The 17,572-nt window shown below is 49.4% G+C and overlaps 1 protein-coding gene across 1 annotated transcript in view; it reads right to left on the bottom strand.

The window, feature by feature from the left end:
- The window catches only part of LHPP (phospholysine phosphohistidine inorganic pyrophosphate phosphatase), a 117,198-nt gene extending 101,150 nt beyond the window's left edge, over positions 1-16,048 (bottom strand). The window contains exon 1 of the mRNA XM_063962147.1: positions 15,881-16,048. Within this exon, the coding sequence (XP_063818217.1) occupies positions 15,881-15,999 (119 nt within the window). The 5' untranslated portion in view covers positions 16,000-16,048. The remainder of the gene's footprint in view (positions 1-15,880) is intronic.
- Between the last annotated feature and the right edge of the window lie 1,524 nt (positions 16,049-17,572).

The following is a 17,572-nucleotide window of genomic DNA, read 5'->3' as shown; positions in this document are numbered from 1 at the left end:
GGGTCCCTTGACCTGGCGCAATACCTGTCGAGTTTTTAATCATGTGGAAGACTTCTGGGTGAAGTCCCCACTCTCCCGGGTGGAGGTCGTGCTGAGGAAGTCTGCTTCCCAGTTGTCCACTCCCGGAATGAATACTGCTGACAGTGCTATCACATGATTTTCCGCCCAGCGAAGAATCCTTGCAGCTTCTGCCATTGCCCTCCTGCTTCTTGTGCCACCCTGTCTGTTTACGTGGGTGACTGCCGTGATGTTGTCCGACTGGATCAACACCGGCTGACCTTGAAGCAGAGGTCTTGCTAAGCTTAGAGCATTGTAAATGTCCCTTAGCTTCAGGATATTTATGTGAAGTGATGTCTCCAGGCTTGACCATAAGCCCTGGATATTCCTTCCCTGTGTGACTGCTCCCCAGCCTCGCAGGCTGGCATCAGTGGTCACCAGGACCCAGTCCTGAATGCCTAATCTGCGGCCCTCTAGAAGATGAGCATTCTGCAACCACCACAGGAGGGACACCCTTATCCTTGGTGACAGGGTTATCCGCTGATGCATCTGAAGATGCGATCCGGACCATTTGTCCAGCAGGTCCCACTGGAAAGTTCTTGCGTGGAATCTGCCGAATGGGATTGTTTCGTAGGAAGCCACCATTTTACCCAGAACCCTTGTGCATTGATGCACTGAGACTTGGCTCGGTTTTAGGAGGTTCCTGACTAGCTCGGATAACTCCCTGGCTTTCTCCTCCGGGAGAAACACCTTTTTCTGGACTGTGTCCAGGATCATCCCTAGGAACAGAAGACACGTCGTCGGAACCAGGTGCGATTTTGGAATATTGAGAATCCAATCGTGCTGCCGCAACACTACCTGAGATAGTGCTACACCGACCTCCAACTGTTCCCTGGATCTTACCCTTATCAGGGAATTGTCCAAGGAAGGGATAACTAAAATTCACTTCCTTCGAAGGAATATCATCATTTCGGCCATTACCTTGGTAAAGACCCGGGGTGCCGTGTACCATCCATACGGCAGCGTCTGAACTGATAGTGACAGTTCTGTACCATAAACCTGAGGTACCCTTGGTGAGAAGGGTAAATTTTGACATGAAGGTAAGCATCCTTGATGTCCCGAGACATCATGTAGTCCCCTTCTTCCAGGTTCGCAATCACTGCTCTGAGTGACTCAATCTTGAATTTGAACCTCTGTACGTAAGTGTTCAAAGATTTTAGATTTAGAATCGGTCTCACCGAGCCGTCCGGCTTCGGTACCACAACAGTGTGGAATAATACCCCGTTCCCTGTTGCAGGAGGGGTATATTGATTATCACCTGCTGGGAATACAGCTTGTGAATGGCTTCCAAAACTGTCTCCCTGTCAGAAGGAGACATCGGTAAAGCCGACTTTAGGAAACGGCGAGGGGGAGACGTCTCGAATTCTAATTTGTACCCCTGAGATATCACCTGAAGGATCCAGGGGTCTACTTGCGAGTGAGCCCACTGCGCGCTGAAATTCATTGAGACGGGCCCCCCACCGTGCCTGATTCTGCTTGTAAAGCCCCAGCGTATACTGAGGGCTTGGCAGAGGCGAGAGAGGGTTTCTGTTCCTGGAAACTGGCTGATTTCTGCAGCCTTTTTCCTCTCCCTCTGTCACAGGGCAGAAATGAGGAACCTTTTGCCCGCTTGTCCACGAAAAGACTGCGCCTGATAATACGGCGTCTTCTCATGTTGAGAGGCGACCTGGGGTACAAACGTGGAATTCCCAGCTGTTGCCGTGGCCACCAGGTCTGAAAGACCGACCCCAAATAACTCCTCCCTTAATAAAGCAATACTTCCAAATGCCGTTTGGAATACGCATCACCTGACCACTGACGTGTCCATAACCCTCTACTGGTAGAAATGGACAACGCGCTTAGACTTGATGCCAGTCGGCAAATATTCCGCTGTGCATCACGCATATATAAAAATGCATCTTTTAAATGCTCTATAGGCAAAAATATACTGTCCCTATCTAGGGTATCAATATTTTCAGTCAGGGAATCCGACCACGCCAACCCAGCACTGCACATCCAGGCTGAGGCGATTGCTGGTCGCAGTATAACACCAGTATGTGTGTAAATACCTTTTAGGATACCCTCCTGCTTTCTATCAGCAGGATCCTTAAGGGCGGCCATCTCAGGCGAAGGTAGAGCCCATACAAGCGTGTGAGCGCTTTATCCCCCCTAGGGGGTGTTTCCCAACGCACCCTAACCTCTGGCGGGAAAGGATATAATGCCAATAACATTTTAGAAATTATCCGTTATCGGGGGAAACCCACGCATCATCACACACCTCATTTAATTTCTCAGATTCAGGAAAACTACAGGTAGTTTTTCCTCACCGAACATAATACCCCTTTTTTGGTGGTACTCGTATTATCAGAAATGTGTAAAACATTTTTCATTGCCTCAATCATGTAACGTGTGGCCCTACTGGAAGTCACATTCGTCTCTTCACCGTCGACACTGGAGTCAGTATCCGTGTCGGCGTCTATATCTGCCATCTGAGGTAACGGGCGCTTTAGAGCCCCTGACGGCCTATGAGACGTCTGGACAGGCACAAGCTGAGTAGCCGGCTGTCTCATGTCAACCACTGTCTTTTATACAGAGCTGACACTGTCACGTAATTCCTTCCAACAGTTCATCCACTCAGGTGTCGACCCCCTAGGGGGTGACATCACTATTACAGGCAATCTGCTCCGTCTCCACATCATTTTTCTCCTCATACATGTCGACACAAAAGTACCGACATACAGCACACACACAGGGAATGCTCTGATAGAGGACAGGACCCCACTAGCCCTTTGGGGAGACAGAGGGAGAGTTTGCCAGCACACACCAGAGCGCTATATATATACAGGGATAACCTTATATAAGTGTTTTTCCCCTTATAGCTGCTGTATAGTTAATACTGCGCCTAATTAGTGCCCCCCTCTCTTTTTTTAACCCTTTCTGTAGTGTAGTGACTGCAGGGGAGAGACAGGGAGCTTCCCTCCAACGGAGCTGTGAGGGAAAATGGCGCCAGTGTGCTGAGGAGATAGGCTCCGCCCCTTTTTCGCTGACTTTTCTCCTGCTTTTTTATGGATTCTGGCAGGGGTTAAATGCATCCATATAGCCCAGGAGCTATATGTGATGCATTTTTTTGCCATCCAAGGTGTTTTTATTGCGTCTCAGGGCGCCCCCCCCCCAGCGCCCTGCACCCTCAGTGACCGAAGTGTGAAGTGTGCTGAGAGCAATGGCGCACAGCTGCAGTGCTGTGCGCTACCTTGTTGAAGACAGGACGTCTTCTGCCGCCGATTTTCCGGACCTCTTCTGCCTTCTGGCTCTGTAAGGGGGCCGGCGGCGCGGCTCTGGGACCCATCCAAGCTGGGCCTGTGATCGTCCCTCTGGAGCTAATGTCCAGTAGCCTAAGAAGCCCAATCCACTCTGCACGCAGGTGAGTTCGCTTCTTCTCCCCTTAGTCCCTCGATGCAGTGAGCCTGTTGCCAGCAAGTCTCACTGAAAATAAAAAACCTAATCTAAAACTTTCACTAAGAAGCTCAGGAGAGCCCCTAGTGTGCACCCTTCTCGTTCGGGCACAGAGATCTAACTGAGGCTTGGAGGAGGGTCATGGGGGGAGGAGCCAGTGCACACCAGATAGTCCTAAAGCTTTCTTTAGATGTGCCCAGTCTCCTGCGGAGCCGCTATTCCCCATGGTCCTTACGGAGTCCCCAGCATCCACTTAGGACGTCAGAGAAACACTGGCTGCTTTTTCTCCCCAAACATAATACCCTTTTTAGTGGTACCTGGGTTAATGTCAGAAATGTGCAACACATTTTTTATTGCCGTAATCATGCAACGTATGCCCCTTGTGGATTGTGTATATGTCTCATCCTCGTCGACACTGGAGTCAGACTCCGTGTCGACATCTGTGTCTGCCATCTGAGGTAGCGGGCGTTTTTGAGCCCCTGATGGCCTTTGAGACGCCTGGGCAGGCACTGGCTGAGAGGCCGGCTGTCCCACGGCTGTTACGTCATCCAGCCTTTTATGTAAGGAGTTGACACTGTCGGTTAATACCTTCCACATATCCATCCACTCTGGTGTCGACCCCGCAGGGGGTGACATCACATTTATCGGCACCTGCTCCGCCTCCACATAAGCCTCCTCATCAAACATGTCGACACAGCCGTACCGACACATCGCACACACACACAGGGAATGCTCTGACTGAGGACAGGACCCCACAAAGTCCTTTGGGGAGACAGAGAGAGAGTATGCCAGCACACACCACAGCGCTATATAAACAGGGATTTACACTACACAAAGTGATTTTCCCTATAGCAGCTATAATACACAGTTTTGCGCCTAAATTTAGTGCCCTCCCTCTCTTTTTTACCCTATTGAGCCTGGAAACTGCAGGGGAGAGCCTGGGGAGCGTCCTTCCAGCGGAGCTGTGAAGAGAAAATGTGCTGAGGGAGATAGCCCCGCCCCTTTTTCGGTGGGCTTCTCCCGCTCTTTATATTAATATTATGGCAGGGGATTTTTACACATATATAGTTTATTAGACTATATTATGTGTTTTTTGCCATTTTAAGGTAATCTAATTGCAGCCCAGGGCGCCCCCCCCAGCGCCCTGCACCCATCAGTGACCGGAGTATGTGGTGTGCATGGGGAGCAATGGCGCACAGCTGCAGTGCTGTGCGCTACCTTAATGAAGACCGGAGTCTTCAGCCGCCGATTTCCAGGACGTTCTTCTTGCTTCTGGCTCTGCAAGGGGGACGGCTGCGCGGCTCCGGGACCGGACGACCGAGGCTGGGCCTGTGTTCGATCCCTCTGGAGCTAATGGTGTCCAGTAGCCTAGAAGCCCAAGCTAGCTGCAAGCAGGTAGGTTCGCTTCTCTCCCCTAAGTCCCTCGTAGCAGTGAGTCTGTTGCCAGCAGATCTCACTGAAAATAAAAAACCTAATAAATACTTTCTTTTCTAGGAGCTCAGGAGAGCCCCTAGTGTGCAACCAGCTCGAGCCGGGCACAGATTCTAACTGAGGTCTGGAGGAGGGGCATAGAGGGAGGAGCCAGTGCACACCAGATAGTACCTAATCTTTCTTTTAGAGTGCCCAGTCTCCTGCGGAGCCCGTCTATTCCCCATGGTCCTTGCGGAGTACCCAGCATCCACTAGGACGTCAGAGAAATGTATAATAAAATAAAAATAAACACACAGCTGCCTGACCGCCTTACAAGGAATGCTGCTGCACTACCTCAGATACTCTACAGTTTAGCCGCATGGTCATGTGATGCTCCGGTAGCAAAAAGAAACAGCTGGGCTGCCCGTGAATGAGAGGGGAAGATGGCCCCTTCTCCTTCTCCAGACTACTCCACTGCATCCTTCTCCCCCTCTGGCCAGACTGCAGCTCTGCACACCAGCTCAGCCTCATTCTGTTAAGGGGAACCGGCGGCTTGCAGCGCGCCGGCAGGTGGCATGTAATGAGTCAGTCTGACTCATTGTAGTGCCTCCGGCTGTGGGCCCCTTCATCGTGGAGGGGCCCTGGTGCATTGCACCGGTTGCACCGCTGCAAGTTCCACCCCTGAACCTACGATAATAGCCCACCAGACCAAAGAATGCCCTGAGTTGCGACATACATTTTAGCTTAGGCCATGTGAAGACTGCTTCCACCTTGCCAGGTTGAGGTTTAACTTACCCTTGGCATATAATATACCCCAGATACTTTGCCTCCACAGTTATGATGGCACACTTCTCCAGGTTAGCTGTGAACCCTTGTGCCTGTAGAGACTGTAACACTGCATCCACCTTTGGAAGGTGCGACTGGAACAAACCCACTGTGGTAGAGAAGGCTGTTGTTACTTTGGCAGCTTCAATCAGAGGAATTTGCCAGTACCCCTTCAGTAAATCTAGCGTAGTTAGATACTGGCTTATTGCTAAGTTTTGTTCTAGTTCATCAACCCGGGGCATAGGATAGGAATCAAACCGAGGAACTTTATTTAACTTTCTGAAGTCATTACAGAATCTCAAAGCTCCAAAAGGCTTGGGCTCTAAAAAAAAAAATGGGATTATTCCATTCACTGTTTGACTACTCTATGACCCCCAAGCGCCGCATCACTTCCAGTTCCCATTTTACTGCTGCCTGTTGGGCCTCAGATATACAATATGGCCTTTGTTTTATCACCCCCCCGGGTGGAGTAACATTGTCATGCTGCATGATTTGAGTTTTCCCCAGGAGGGCAGAGAACACAACCTGGTACTGTGCTACTAAATTTACCACTTCTTGTTTCTGGCTAGGACTCAAAATTACTTCAGTAGGCACATGACATTCTGGAGTTTTCATGGCCACTAAAGAGGGATGACTGGCACTTTCCAAGGCTTCAACAAATTCACATGGTAGACTTTTACCTCTTTCCTTCTACCTTCCTGCCGTACCTAGATACAAGTATCAGTACCTTGTTGCCCCTATTGAGAGTCCGGTTGACAGCAGTAACGCCATGACTGCGTTTTTGATCCTGTTGAGCTCTTACCATATGCTTGGTCAGAAGTGGCGCAATTTGCCTTAGACAGCCATACAATTGGGACACAAACTGAACGATGTTAGGCTCTTGGGACAAGATCATTACTAAATCCCGCTGGACGGGATCCCGGCGGTCGAAATACCGATGCCGGAATTTCGACCACACAATCCCGACAGGGGTGGCGAGCAGAACGCAGCCCCTTGCGGGCTTGCTTTGCTCGCCACGCTGCAGGCACGGTGCCTTGCTATGCTTGGCACACTTTTATATTCTCCCTCTATGGGTGTCGTGGACACCCACGGAGGCAGAATATGTCGGGATTGTGCCGGTCGGGGTTCCGGCGTCGGTATTTCGACCGCCGGGATCCCGTCCAGCGGGATTTAGTAATGATCCTGTCCCAAGAGCCTAACATCGTTCAGTTTGTGTCCCAATTGTATGGCTGTCTAAGGCAATTCCGTCCGGCGGGATCTTGACCGCATCCCCTTGGGACAATTGCTGCTCCCACCCATCTTTTAATAGATCTAGTATCCCTCTGCGTTGTCTACCATAGAGGAGTTTGAAGGGTCTAAACCCCATACAGTCTCTATATAAAGTCTCTATATAAATAAAGGATAGAAATAATAATAATAATAATAATAATAATAATAATAATAATAATAATAATAAAAGAGGCTTGGGGTACCTCTCAAATTGCCAACATTAGCTAAGGTAAGAGTAGGTCCTACTCTCGCTTCTCCTGTGACACTGCCCTTTTCATCATCTGCATTCGGGTTCTGTTAAAGCATTCAACCAAGCCATCTGTCTGCGGGTGGTAAACCGAAATGGTAATTCTATCCACCTTTAACAGGCGACACAGGTATTTCATTAATTTAGACACAAAAGGGGTACCTTAGTCGGTCAGGACCTCTATTGGTATTCCTAGACGGGTATACAGCATTAAGAACTCCCGGACAATAGTGCTAGATTTCATGTTACATAGTGGTATGGCCTCCGGGTACCCGGTGGAGTAGTCCACCGTCACCAGTATATACTGATGCCCATGATCCGATTTTTCTACTGGCCATATCAGATCTATAAAAATTGGCTCAATAGGCATGGAAATTATAGTCAGGAAAACCAAGGTCGCCCTAAATTCTGTCTGGGGTGCATTCTTTTGGTACACTGGGCATTCCTGACAATATTTTTTTTACTGCAGCATGAATGCCTGGCCAGGAGAACCATAGCTGGATACGCTGGAGTCTGGAGAGTTTTCCTCTCCCCTAAATGGCCACCCCATAAATGCATGTGAGCCGCCCTCAATACCAGCTGCTCGTGTTTTCGGGGAATCAGCAACTGGTCTACCCTTTTACCTTGCAAATAAGTTACAAGGTAAAACAAATTGTTTTTCACATAAAGTAAGGTACACCTTCAGGTGGTAAAGCAGAGTTTACCTTACCATTTACCACTACCACATTTTAAAAAGTATTGGACAAGTTGCCATTGTTATGTTGATCTCGCCTAAAGTCCTGCAAAGACACTCTTTCGCAAATGGGGGACTAATGTGTCTCAATCTCACTGGCAAGAGAGGGCTTTACAGTCATACAACCTTGGCTTCCAGTAGATCTTGGCCCCTGCGACAGCTTAACCTTTATCTGTCTGCCAATGTCATGCCAGGTAACAAACTCCTGCAACAGTGGGAAGTCCTGGCCCAGGATTAGTGGATAAGGAGATTTGGAAGCTACTGTGACTACCATTTTTACTGGTCTTACTTTAATCACCACCGGCAGGTGCACTCATGGGCATTCTTCTATGTCACCAAGTATACATAGCATCTTTACCAGAAGCACAACCTGGCCAGACCCGGGAAGAACCAGGTTAGCAGAGATGATAGACAATTCATTGCCAGTATCAACCAAGGCCCAGATATCCCAGCCTTCAATCTATACCATCAGATGAAACGGTAGTTTCAGCTGGGGAAATAATTCCAGGCGCCATACTGAATACAGGTTGTGCTGTTTTCCCTGGGCTGCAATCCATTAGCTCACCCTGCTTTAGGAAGTACCGCTGTGCATGACTGGGCTCTCTGCACTCAAAACATATGACTGGAGACGGGCTGTTTGGTTTAACAATGGGGATCTGGGTATTGGGCTTAGGTACTGGCTGTAACCCTTGCTTGGCTTTATTAAAATTTCACAGGGTCAGGTACCTCTCAATCACCACTGCTAGCTCCCCCTCCTGGGGTCAGCCTGCAAAGGCCCAGTGTTTTACACCACGGTCTAATACCGGTACAGCCTGGTCTAGAGCCATCACTTCCACTACCCACTGAGAAGAGCTTTTATCTGTCTGTAACCAGGTTTTACTCAGTTTGGCCAATTATGCCAGTTTGACCACTGGAGGCTCAGATGGGTTCAGCTGCAACTCATAATATTCTTGGGCTTTGCTGGGACCCGTCACCCCAATCCTGCTGAGTACAGCTTCCATCAAGCAAGGATAGGAGCTGACTTCAGACAACTTTAACTCAACATAGGCTCTCTATGACTCCCCTGTGCGATAAGGAGCTAATCTAACCCTTGATTTCTGGTATCAAATATGTCGCCCAAGACTAGTTAACCCTTGCAAAACTACAGCTACATATTCAAAATGGTAAATTATAATATGATGGTTGTGCCCACTTTCCCAGCGTATTTCATTCACAAATCAATGTTGGGCCAGGAAGAATACAAGTGGGTGATATGTAAATGACCACATTCTGTTGATTGCAGGTCTCACAATTGTGTCCCAAGACTAGTTAACTCTTGCAAAACTACAGCTACTTATTGAAAATGGTAAAATATGGTGTGTGTGCACACTTTGCCAGTGTATGTCATGCCCAAAACAGCGTTGGGTCAAACAAAATACAAGTGGGTGATATGTAAGTGACCACCCTCTGTTGATTTCAGGTGTCAAATTTGTGGCCCAAGACTAATTAACCCTTGCAAAACTACAGCTACTTATTCAAAATGGCAATTTATAAAATGGTGTTTGTTCCCACTTTGCCAGTGTATTTCATGCCCAAAACAGCGTTGGGCCAGGCAAAATACAAGTGGGTCATATGTAAGTGAACACCCTCTGTTGATTTCAGGTGTCAAATTTGTGGCCCAAGACTGGTTAACCTTGCAAAACTACAGCTACTTATTCAAAATGGTAAAATATGGTGTATGCCCACTTTGCCAGTGTATTTCATGCCCAAAACAGCATTGGGCCAGGCAAAATACAAGTGGGTCATATGTAAGTGACCACCCTTTGTTGATTTCAGGAGTCAAATTTGTGGCCCATGACTAGTTAACCCTTGCAAAACTACAGCTACTTATTCAAAATGGCAATTTATAAAAATAAGATTTTACTTACCGGTAAATCTATTTCTCGTAGTCCGTAGTGGATGCTGGGGACTCCGTAAGGACCATGGGGATAGACGGGCTCCGCAGGAGACATGGGCACTTTAAGAAAGAATTTAGGTTCTGGTGTGCACTGGCTCCTCACTCTATGCCCCTCCTCCAGACCTCAGTTAGAGAAACTGTGCCCAGAGGAGCTGACAGTACAAGGAAAGGATTTTGGTAATCCAGGGCAAGATTCATACCAGCCACACCAATCACACCGTATGACATGTAATAACAACCAGTTAAAAGTATGACAAACAACAGAGCATCAGGTCAAACCCTGATGCAACCATAACATAACCCTTATTGAAGAAATAACTATATACAAGTATTGCAGAAGAAGTCTGCACTTGGGACGGGCGCCCAGCATCCACTACGGACTACGAGAAATAGATTTACCGGTAAGTAAAATCTTATTTTCTCTAACGTCCTAGTGGATGCTGGGGACTCCGTAAGGACCATGGGGATTATACCAAAGCTCCCAAACGGGCGGGAGAGTGCGGATGACTCTGCAGCACCAATTGAGCAAACACAAGGTCCTCCTCAGCCAGGGTATGAAACTTGTAGAACTTTACAAAAGTGTTTGAACCTGACCAAGTAGCCGCTCGGCAAAGCTGTAATGCCGAGACCCCTCGGGCAGCCGCCCAAGAAGAGCCCACCTTCCTAGTGGAATGTGCCTTAGCTGATTTTGGCAGCGGCAATCCAGCCGCAGAATGAGCCTGCTGAATTGTGTTACAGATCCAGCGAGCAATAGTTTGCTTTGAAGCAGGAGCACCCAGCTTGTTGGATGCATACAGGATAAACAACGACTCTGTTTTCCTGACCCTAGCCGTTCTGGCTACATAAATCTTCAAAGCCCTGACCACATCAAGCAACTCGGAATCTTCCAAGTCACGAGTAGCCACAGGCACCACAATAGGTTGGTTTATATGAAAAGATGAAACCACTTTCGGCAGAAATTGTGGACGGGTCCGCAATTCTGCTCTATCCACATGGAAAACCAGATAGGGGCTTTTATGTGACAAAACCGCCAACTCTGACACACGCCTAGCCGAAGCCAAGGATAATAGCATGACCACCTTCCACGTGAGATATTTCAACTCCACCGTTTTAAGTGGTTCAAACCAGTGGGATTTCAGGAAACTTAACACCACGTTAAGATCCCAAGGTGCCACTGGAGGCACAAAAGGAGGCTGAATATGCAGCACTCCCTTTACAAACGTCTGAACTTCAGGTAGAGAAGCCAACTCCTTTTGAAAGAAAATGGATAGGGCCGAAATCTGGACCTTAATGGAACCCAATTTTAGGCCCAAATTCACTCCGGACTGTAGGAAGTGAAGGGAACGGCCCAGCTGGAATTCCTCCGTAGGAGCATTCTTGGCCTCACACCAAGAAACATATTTTCGCCATATATGGTGATAATGTTGAGCTGTCACGTCGTTCCTAGCCTTTATCAGCGTAGGAATGACCTCATCCGGAATGCCCTTCTCTGCTAGGATCCGGCGTTCAACCGCCATGACGTCAAACGCAGCCGCGGTAACTCTTGGAACAGACAGGGCCCCTGTTGCAACAGGTCCTGTCTTAGAGGAAGAGGCCACGGGTCCTCTGTGAGCATTTCTTGCAGATCTGGATACCAAGTCCTTCGTGGCCAATCTGGAACAATGAGGATTGTTCTCACTCCTCTTTTTCTTATTATCCTCAGCACCTTGGGTACGAGAGGAAGAGGAGGAAATACATAGATTGACTGGAACACCCACGATGTCACCAGGGCGTCCACAGCTACCGCCTGAGGGTCTTTTGACCTGGCGCAATACCTCTGTAGCTTTTTATTGAGGCAGGATGCCATCATGTCCACCTGTGGCAGTTCCCACCGACTTGTAATCTGTGCGAAGACTTCCTGATGAAGTCCCCACTTTCCCGGGTGGAGGTCGTGTCTGCTGAGGAAGTCTGCTTTCCAGTTGTCCACTCCCGGGATGAACACTGCTGACAGTGCGCTTACGTGATTCTCCGCCCAGCGAAGAATTCTGGTGGCTTCCGCCATCGCCATCCTGCTCCTTGTGCCGCCTTACATGAGCCACTGCGGTGATGTTGTCTGACTGAATCAGAACCGGTTGGTCGCGAAGCAGGGTCTCCGCTTGACGTAGGGCGTTGTATATGGCCCTTAGTTCCATGATGTTGATGTGAAGGCAAGTCTCTTGACTTGACCGCAGACCTTGGAAATGTCTTACCTGTGTGACTGCTCCCCAACCTCGGAGGCTTGCGTCCGTGGTCACCAGGACCCAGTCCTGAATGCCGAATCTGCGGCCCTCGAGAAGGTGAGCACTCTGCAGCCACCACAGGAGTGACACCCTGGCCCTGGGGGATAGGGTGATTAACCGATGCATCTGAAGATGTGATCCGGACCACTTGTCCAGTAAGTCCCATTGAAAGGTCCTCGTATGGAACCTGCCGAAGGGAATGGCCTCGTATGATGCCACCATCTTTCCCAGGACTCGAGTGCAGTGATGCACTGACACCTGTTTTGGTTTTAATAGGTTCCTGACCAGTGTCATGAGTTCCTGAGCGTTCTCTATCGGGAGATAAACCCTTTTCTGGTCTGTGTCTAGAATCATGCCCAGGAAAGGCAGACGAGTCGTAGGAACCAACTGCGACTTTGGAATATTTAGAATCCAGCCGTGTTGCCGTAACACTTCCAGAGAAAGTGCTACGCTGTTCAGCAACTGCTATCTTGATCTCGCTTTAATGAGGAGATCGTCCAAGTACGGGATAATGGTGACCACTTGCTTCCGCAGGAGTACCATAATTTCCGCCATTACCTTGGTAAATATTCTCGGTGCCGTGGAGAGACCAAACGGGAACATCTGAAATTGGTAATGACAATCCTGTACCACAAATCTGAGGTACGCCTGATGAAGTGGATAAATGGGGACATGAAGGTATGCATCCTTTATGTCCAGAGACACCATAAAATCCCCCCCTTCCAGGCTTGCGATGACCGCTCTCAGCGATTCCATCTTGAATTTGAACCTTTTCAGGTATATGTTCAGGGATTTTAAATTCAATATGGGTCTGACCGAACCGTCCGGTTTCGGGACTACAAACATGGTCGAATAATAACCCCTTCCTTGTTGAAGGAGGGGAACCTTGACCACCACCTGTTGAAGATACAATTTGTGAATTGCAGTTAACACTATTTCCCTCTCGTGGGGGGAAGCTGGCAGGGCCGATTTGAGGTATCGGTGAGGGGGCATTTCTTCGAATTCCAGCTTGTATCCCTGCGACACAATATCTATTGCCCAGGGATCCAACTGGGAGTGAACCCACCTGTGGCTGAAATTTCGAAGACGTGCCCCCACCGGGCCTAGCTCCGCCTGTGGAGCCCCAGCGTCATGCGGTGGATTTTGTAGAGGCCGGGGAGGACTTATGTTCCTGGGAACTAGCTGTGTGGTGCAGCTTCTTTCCTCTGCCCTTACCTCTGGCAAGAAAGGACGCACCTCGTACTTTCTTGTTTCTCTGTGACCGAAAGGACTGCATCTGATAATGTGGCGCTTTCTTAGGCTGTGAGGAAATATATGGCAAAAAATTTGACTTTCCAGCAGTAGCTGTGGAGACCAGGTCCGAGAGACCCTCCCCAAACAATTCCTCACCCTTGTAAGGTAAAACCTCCATATGCCTTTTTGAGTCGGATTCACCTGTCCATTGCCGAGTCCACAGGACCCTTCTGGCAAAAATCGACATAGCATTTATTCTAGAACCCAGTAGACTAATGTCTCTTTGAGCATCTCTCATATATAGGACAGCGTCTTTAATATGCCCCAGGGTCAACAATATAGTATCCTTGTCTAAGGTATCAATTTCCTCAGATAAGGTATCCGTCCATGCTGCTACAGCACTACACACCCAGGCCGACGCGATCGCCGGCCTCAGTAAGGTACCTGAATGTGTATAAATGGACTTCAGGGTAACCTCCTGTTTGCGATCCGCAGCATCTTTGAGGGTAGCCGTATCCTGTGACGGCAGGGCTACCTTCTTGGATAAGCGTGTTAAAGCTTTGTCCACCTTAGGGGAGAATTCCCAGCGTAACCTGTCCGTTGGCGGGAAAGGATACGCCATAAGAATCCTTTTGGAAATCTGCAGTTTTTTATCTGGAGATTCCCAAGCCTTTTCACATAACTCATTTAGCTCGTGTGAGGGGGGAAAGGTTACCTCCGGCTTCTTTTCCCCATACATATGCACCCTCTTGTCAGGGACTGGGGTTTCCTCTGTGATGTGCAACACATCCTTAATTGCTATAATCATATAACGGATGGATTTAGCCAATTTTGGCTGTAACTTTGCATCATCGTAATCGACACTGGAGTCAGAATCCATGTCGGTATCTGTGTCAACAATTTGGGATAGTGGGCGCTTCTGAGACCCTGACGGCCTCTGCGACATAGGATCAGGCACGGGTTGGGACCCTGACTGTCCCGAGGCTTCAGCTTTTTCTAACCTTTTATGCAAGGAATTAACATTATCATTTAAAACCTTCCACATATCCATCCAATCAGGTGTCGGCGCCGTCGGCAGAGACACCACATTCATTTGCTCCCGCTCTGCTTCCACATAGCCTTCCTCGTCAAACATGTCGACACAAGCGTACCGACACACCACACACACAGGGAATGCCCTTTCTGAAGACAGTTCCACCACAAGGCCCTTTGGAGAGACAGAGAGAGAGTATGCCAGCACACACCCCAGCGCTATAAACCCAGGAATAACACAGTAACTTAGTGTTTACCCAGTAGCTGCTGTTTATATTGTGTTTTGCGCCTAATTATGTGCCCCCCCTCTCTTTTTACCCTCTTCTACCGTGTATCTGCAGGGGAGAGCCTGGGGAGCTTCCTCTCAGCGGAGCTGTGGAGAAAAAATGGCGCTGGTGAGTGCTGAGGAAGAAGCCCCGCCCCCTCGGCGGCTGGCTTCTGTCCCGCTTAAATATGCAATTTTTGGCGGGGGCTCATACATATATACAGTGTCCAGCTGTATATATGTTTAACTTTTGTCAAAAGAGGTCCCAAATGCTGCCCAGGGCGCCCCACCCGCGCCCTGCACCCTTACAGTGACCGGAGTATGTGTAGGTGTGTGGAGCAATGGCGCACAGCTGCTGTGCTGTGCGTTACCTCAGTGAAGGTCACGGAGTCTTCTGCCGCCTGTGAAGTCTTCTTGCTTCTCATACTCACCCGGCTTCTGTCTTCCGGCTCTGCGAGGGGGACGGCGGCGCGGCTCTGGGACCGGACGGCGAGGGTGAGATCCTGCGTACCGATCCCTCTGGAGCTAATGGTGTCCAGTAGCCTAAGAAGCAGGACCTAGCTTCAGAGAGTAGAGCTGCTTCTCTCCCCTCTGTCCCACGATGCAGGGAGTCTGTTGCCAGCAGAGCTCCCTGAAAATAAAAAACCTAACAAAATACTTTCTCTCAGCAAACTCAGGAGAGCTCACTGAAAAGCACCCAGCTCATCTGGGCACAGTATCAAACTGAGGTCTGGAGGAGGGGCATAGAGGGAGGAGCCAGTTCACACCAGAACCTAAATTCTTTCTTAAAGTGCCCATGTCTCCTGCGGAGCCCGTCTATCCCCATGGTCCTTACGGAGTCCCCAGCATCCACTAGGCCAGTGTATTTCATTCCCAGACAGACATGTCGCGGAAGTGTATGGGGACTAAAGCACAGGAACCCTTATTTATATGAATATGGTGTCCTGAAATAATGTAGGACTCAGACCATAATCATTCTACAACTACATACTGCAAACTATACTGAATACCATAAAGCAGAGGTGTGTTACAAGTTAAGATCGTACTACAAGTAGCAGCGTGCCCTTGATGCCGGTACAGAGCAAGCCCAGGTAGTACAGTACAACAGTGGTGACGTCACCACACAGGGCACGCCCACAAAGTGTCAAGCCACGCCCAGACCGTCTCACCTCCAGCACCTCACCTTGTCACTGCCTCTATGGAGCCGGGGATGGCGGCTCCCCCCGCCGGGCCACCGCTGTCATACAGGACACCGCTAACGTCCAGCAGCACGGCCTGGATCCCGCTAGTCCAGGAGGCCATGACACTAGTCGCACGACTAGGGGAGACCACGCCTCCAGGTGACGTAGAGAGCGGTGCATCATGGAACATGTAGTCCTCTCCTGCTTTTCCAATTTATTTTTGACCAATTGCTCTTCAGTATATTTCCATAGTGTTATTTTGGGTGATGTGGGTCATAGTGGGAGATGTACGTAATGTTCATGGACATTTGTCACTTTGTAGAATTATTTGGGCACCAGCACATGATTGTGTAATGCAGGTTTTTAATATGTTTGAGGCAAGGCTGTACCTACCATATCTATAAACAGAGGCTTCAGATTCATCAAAGGACGAAGGGCCCTGTTGCCATCAGCGATAGGGCTCGCTTTCACGTTGCCCAATGTTGCCATCAGCAATAGGGATTGCTTTAATGTTGCCCATTACAAAACAACTGTGTTATCGCCCTCATTAATCCTGCTTGTGGTAAATTTTGCTGGGCATTGTCTACTTGTCTTATATAAAATCATCTGAAAAATGCACAAAACAATAAATTAACACCTGTCTGGGTCAGTATTAATAAACAGTTGCCTCAATGAGATGTAGTCAGGATCCCGGTGTTCAGGATCCTGATGGTCCCAATCCTGGCAGCGGAATCCTGAATGGGAGTTAGTCAGAATCCCGGCAGCAAAATCCCGACAGTCACAATCCCAACGAATGCCGATGATGAGTTTTAGGATTAAGGTTAGTTTTAGGGATAGGGTTCGGAAGGGGACGCTTAGAGTTAGGCTGTGGGAAGGGATGGTTAGGGTTAGGCTGCGGAAAGGGGAGATAAGGGTTAGGGTGCTGGAGGGGATGGTTAGGGTTAGGCTGTGGGAGGGGAAGGTTAGGGTCAGCCTGTGGGAAGGTTAGGGTTAGTCTGTGGGGGGGGTTAGGGTTCGGGTGTTTAGGGTTAGGCTTTGGGATAGGGAGGTTATCTGATGGAGGGGACGGTTAGAGTTAGGCTGCGAGAGGTTTGGGTTAAGGTTAGGCTGCAGGAAGAGTGGGTTAGGCTGCTGGGGGGTGAGGTTAGGGTTAGCCTGTCGGGGGAGGGGGATTGGGGTTAGTCTTTGGATGGGGAGGTTAGGGTTAGGCTGCTGGAGGAGAAGGTTAGGCTGTGGGTTGGGGAGGTTAGGGATTGGCTGCGGGATGGGAAGGTTAGGGTTAGGCTGTGGGATGGGGAGGTTAGGGTAGGGTTAGGCTGTGGGATAGGGAGGTTAGGGTTAGACTGCTGGAGGAGAAGGTTAGGCTGCGGGATGGGAAGGTTAGGGTTAGGCTGCGGGATGGGAAGGTTAGGGTTAGGCTGTGGGATGGGAAGGTTAGGGTTAGGCTGTGGGATGGGAAGGTTAGGCTGCTGGAGGAGAAGGTTAGGCTGTGGGGTGGGGAGGTTAGGGTTAGGCTGCGGGATGGGAAGGTTAGGGTTAGGCTGTGGGGTGGGGAGGTTAGGGTTAGGCTGCTGGAGGAGAGGTTAGGCTGTGTGGGGTGGGGAGGTTCGGGTTAGGCTGCGGGATGGGGAGGTTAGGGTTAGGCTGCGGGATGGGGAGGTTAGGGTTAGGCTGCTGGAGAAGGTTAGGCTGTG

Source organism: Pseudophryne corroboree, chromosome 3 (assembly GCF_028390025.1).
Source record: "Pseudophryne corroboree isolate aPseCor3 chromosome 3, aPseCor3.hap2, whole genome shotgun sequence".
Classification (NCBI taxonomy): Eukaryota; Metazoa; Chordata; class Amphibia; order Anura; family Myobatrachidae; genus Pseudophryne; species Pseudophryne corroboree.
The sequence above is the reverse complement of the archived record's forward strand: the minus strand, read 5'-3'. Positions and strand labels throughout refer to the sequence as shown.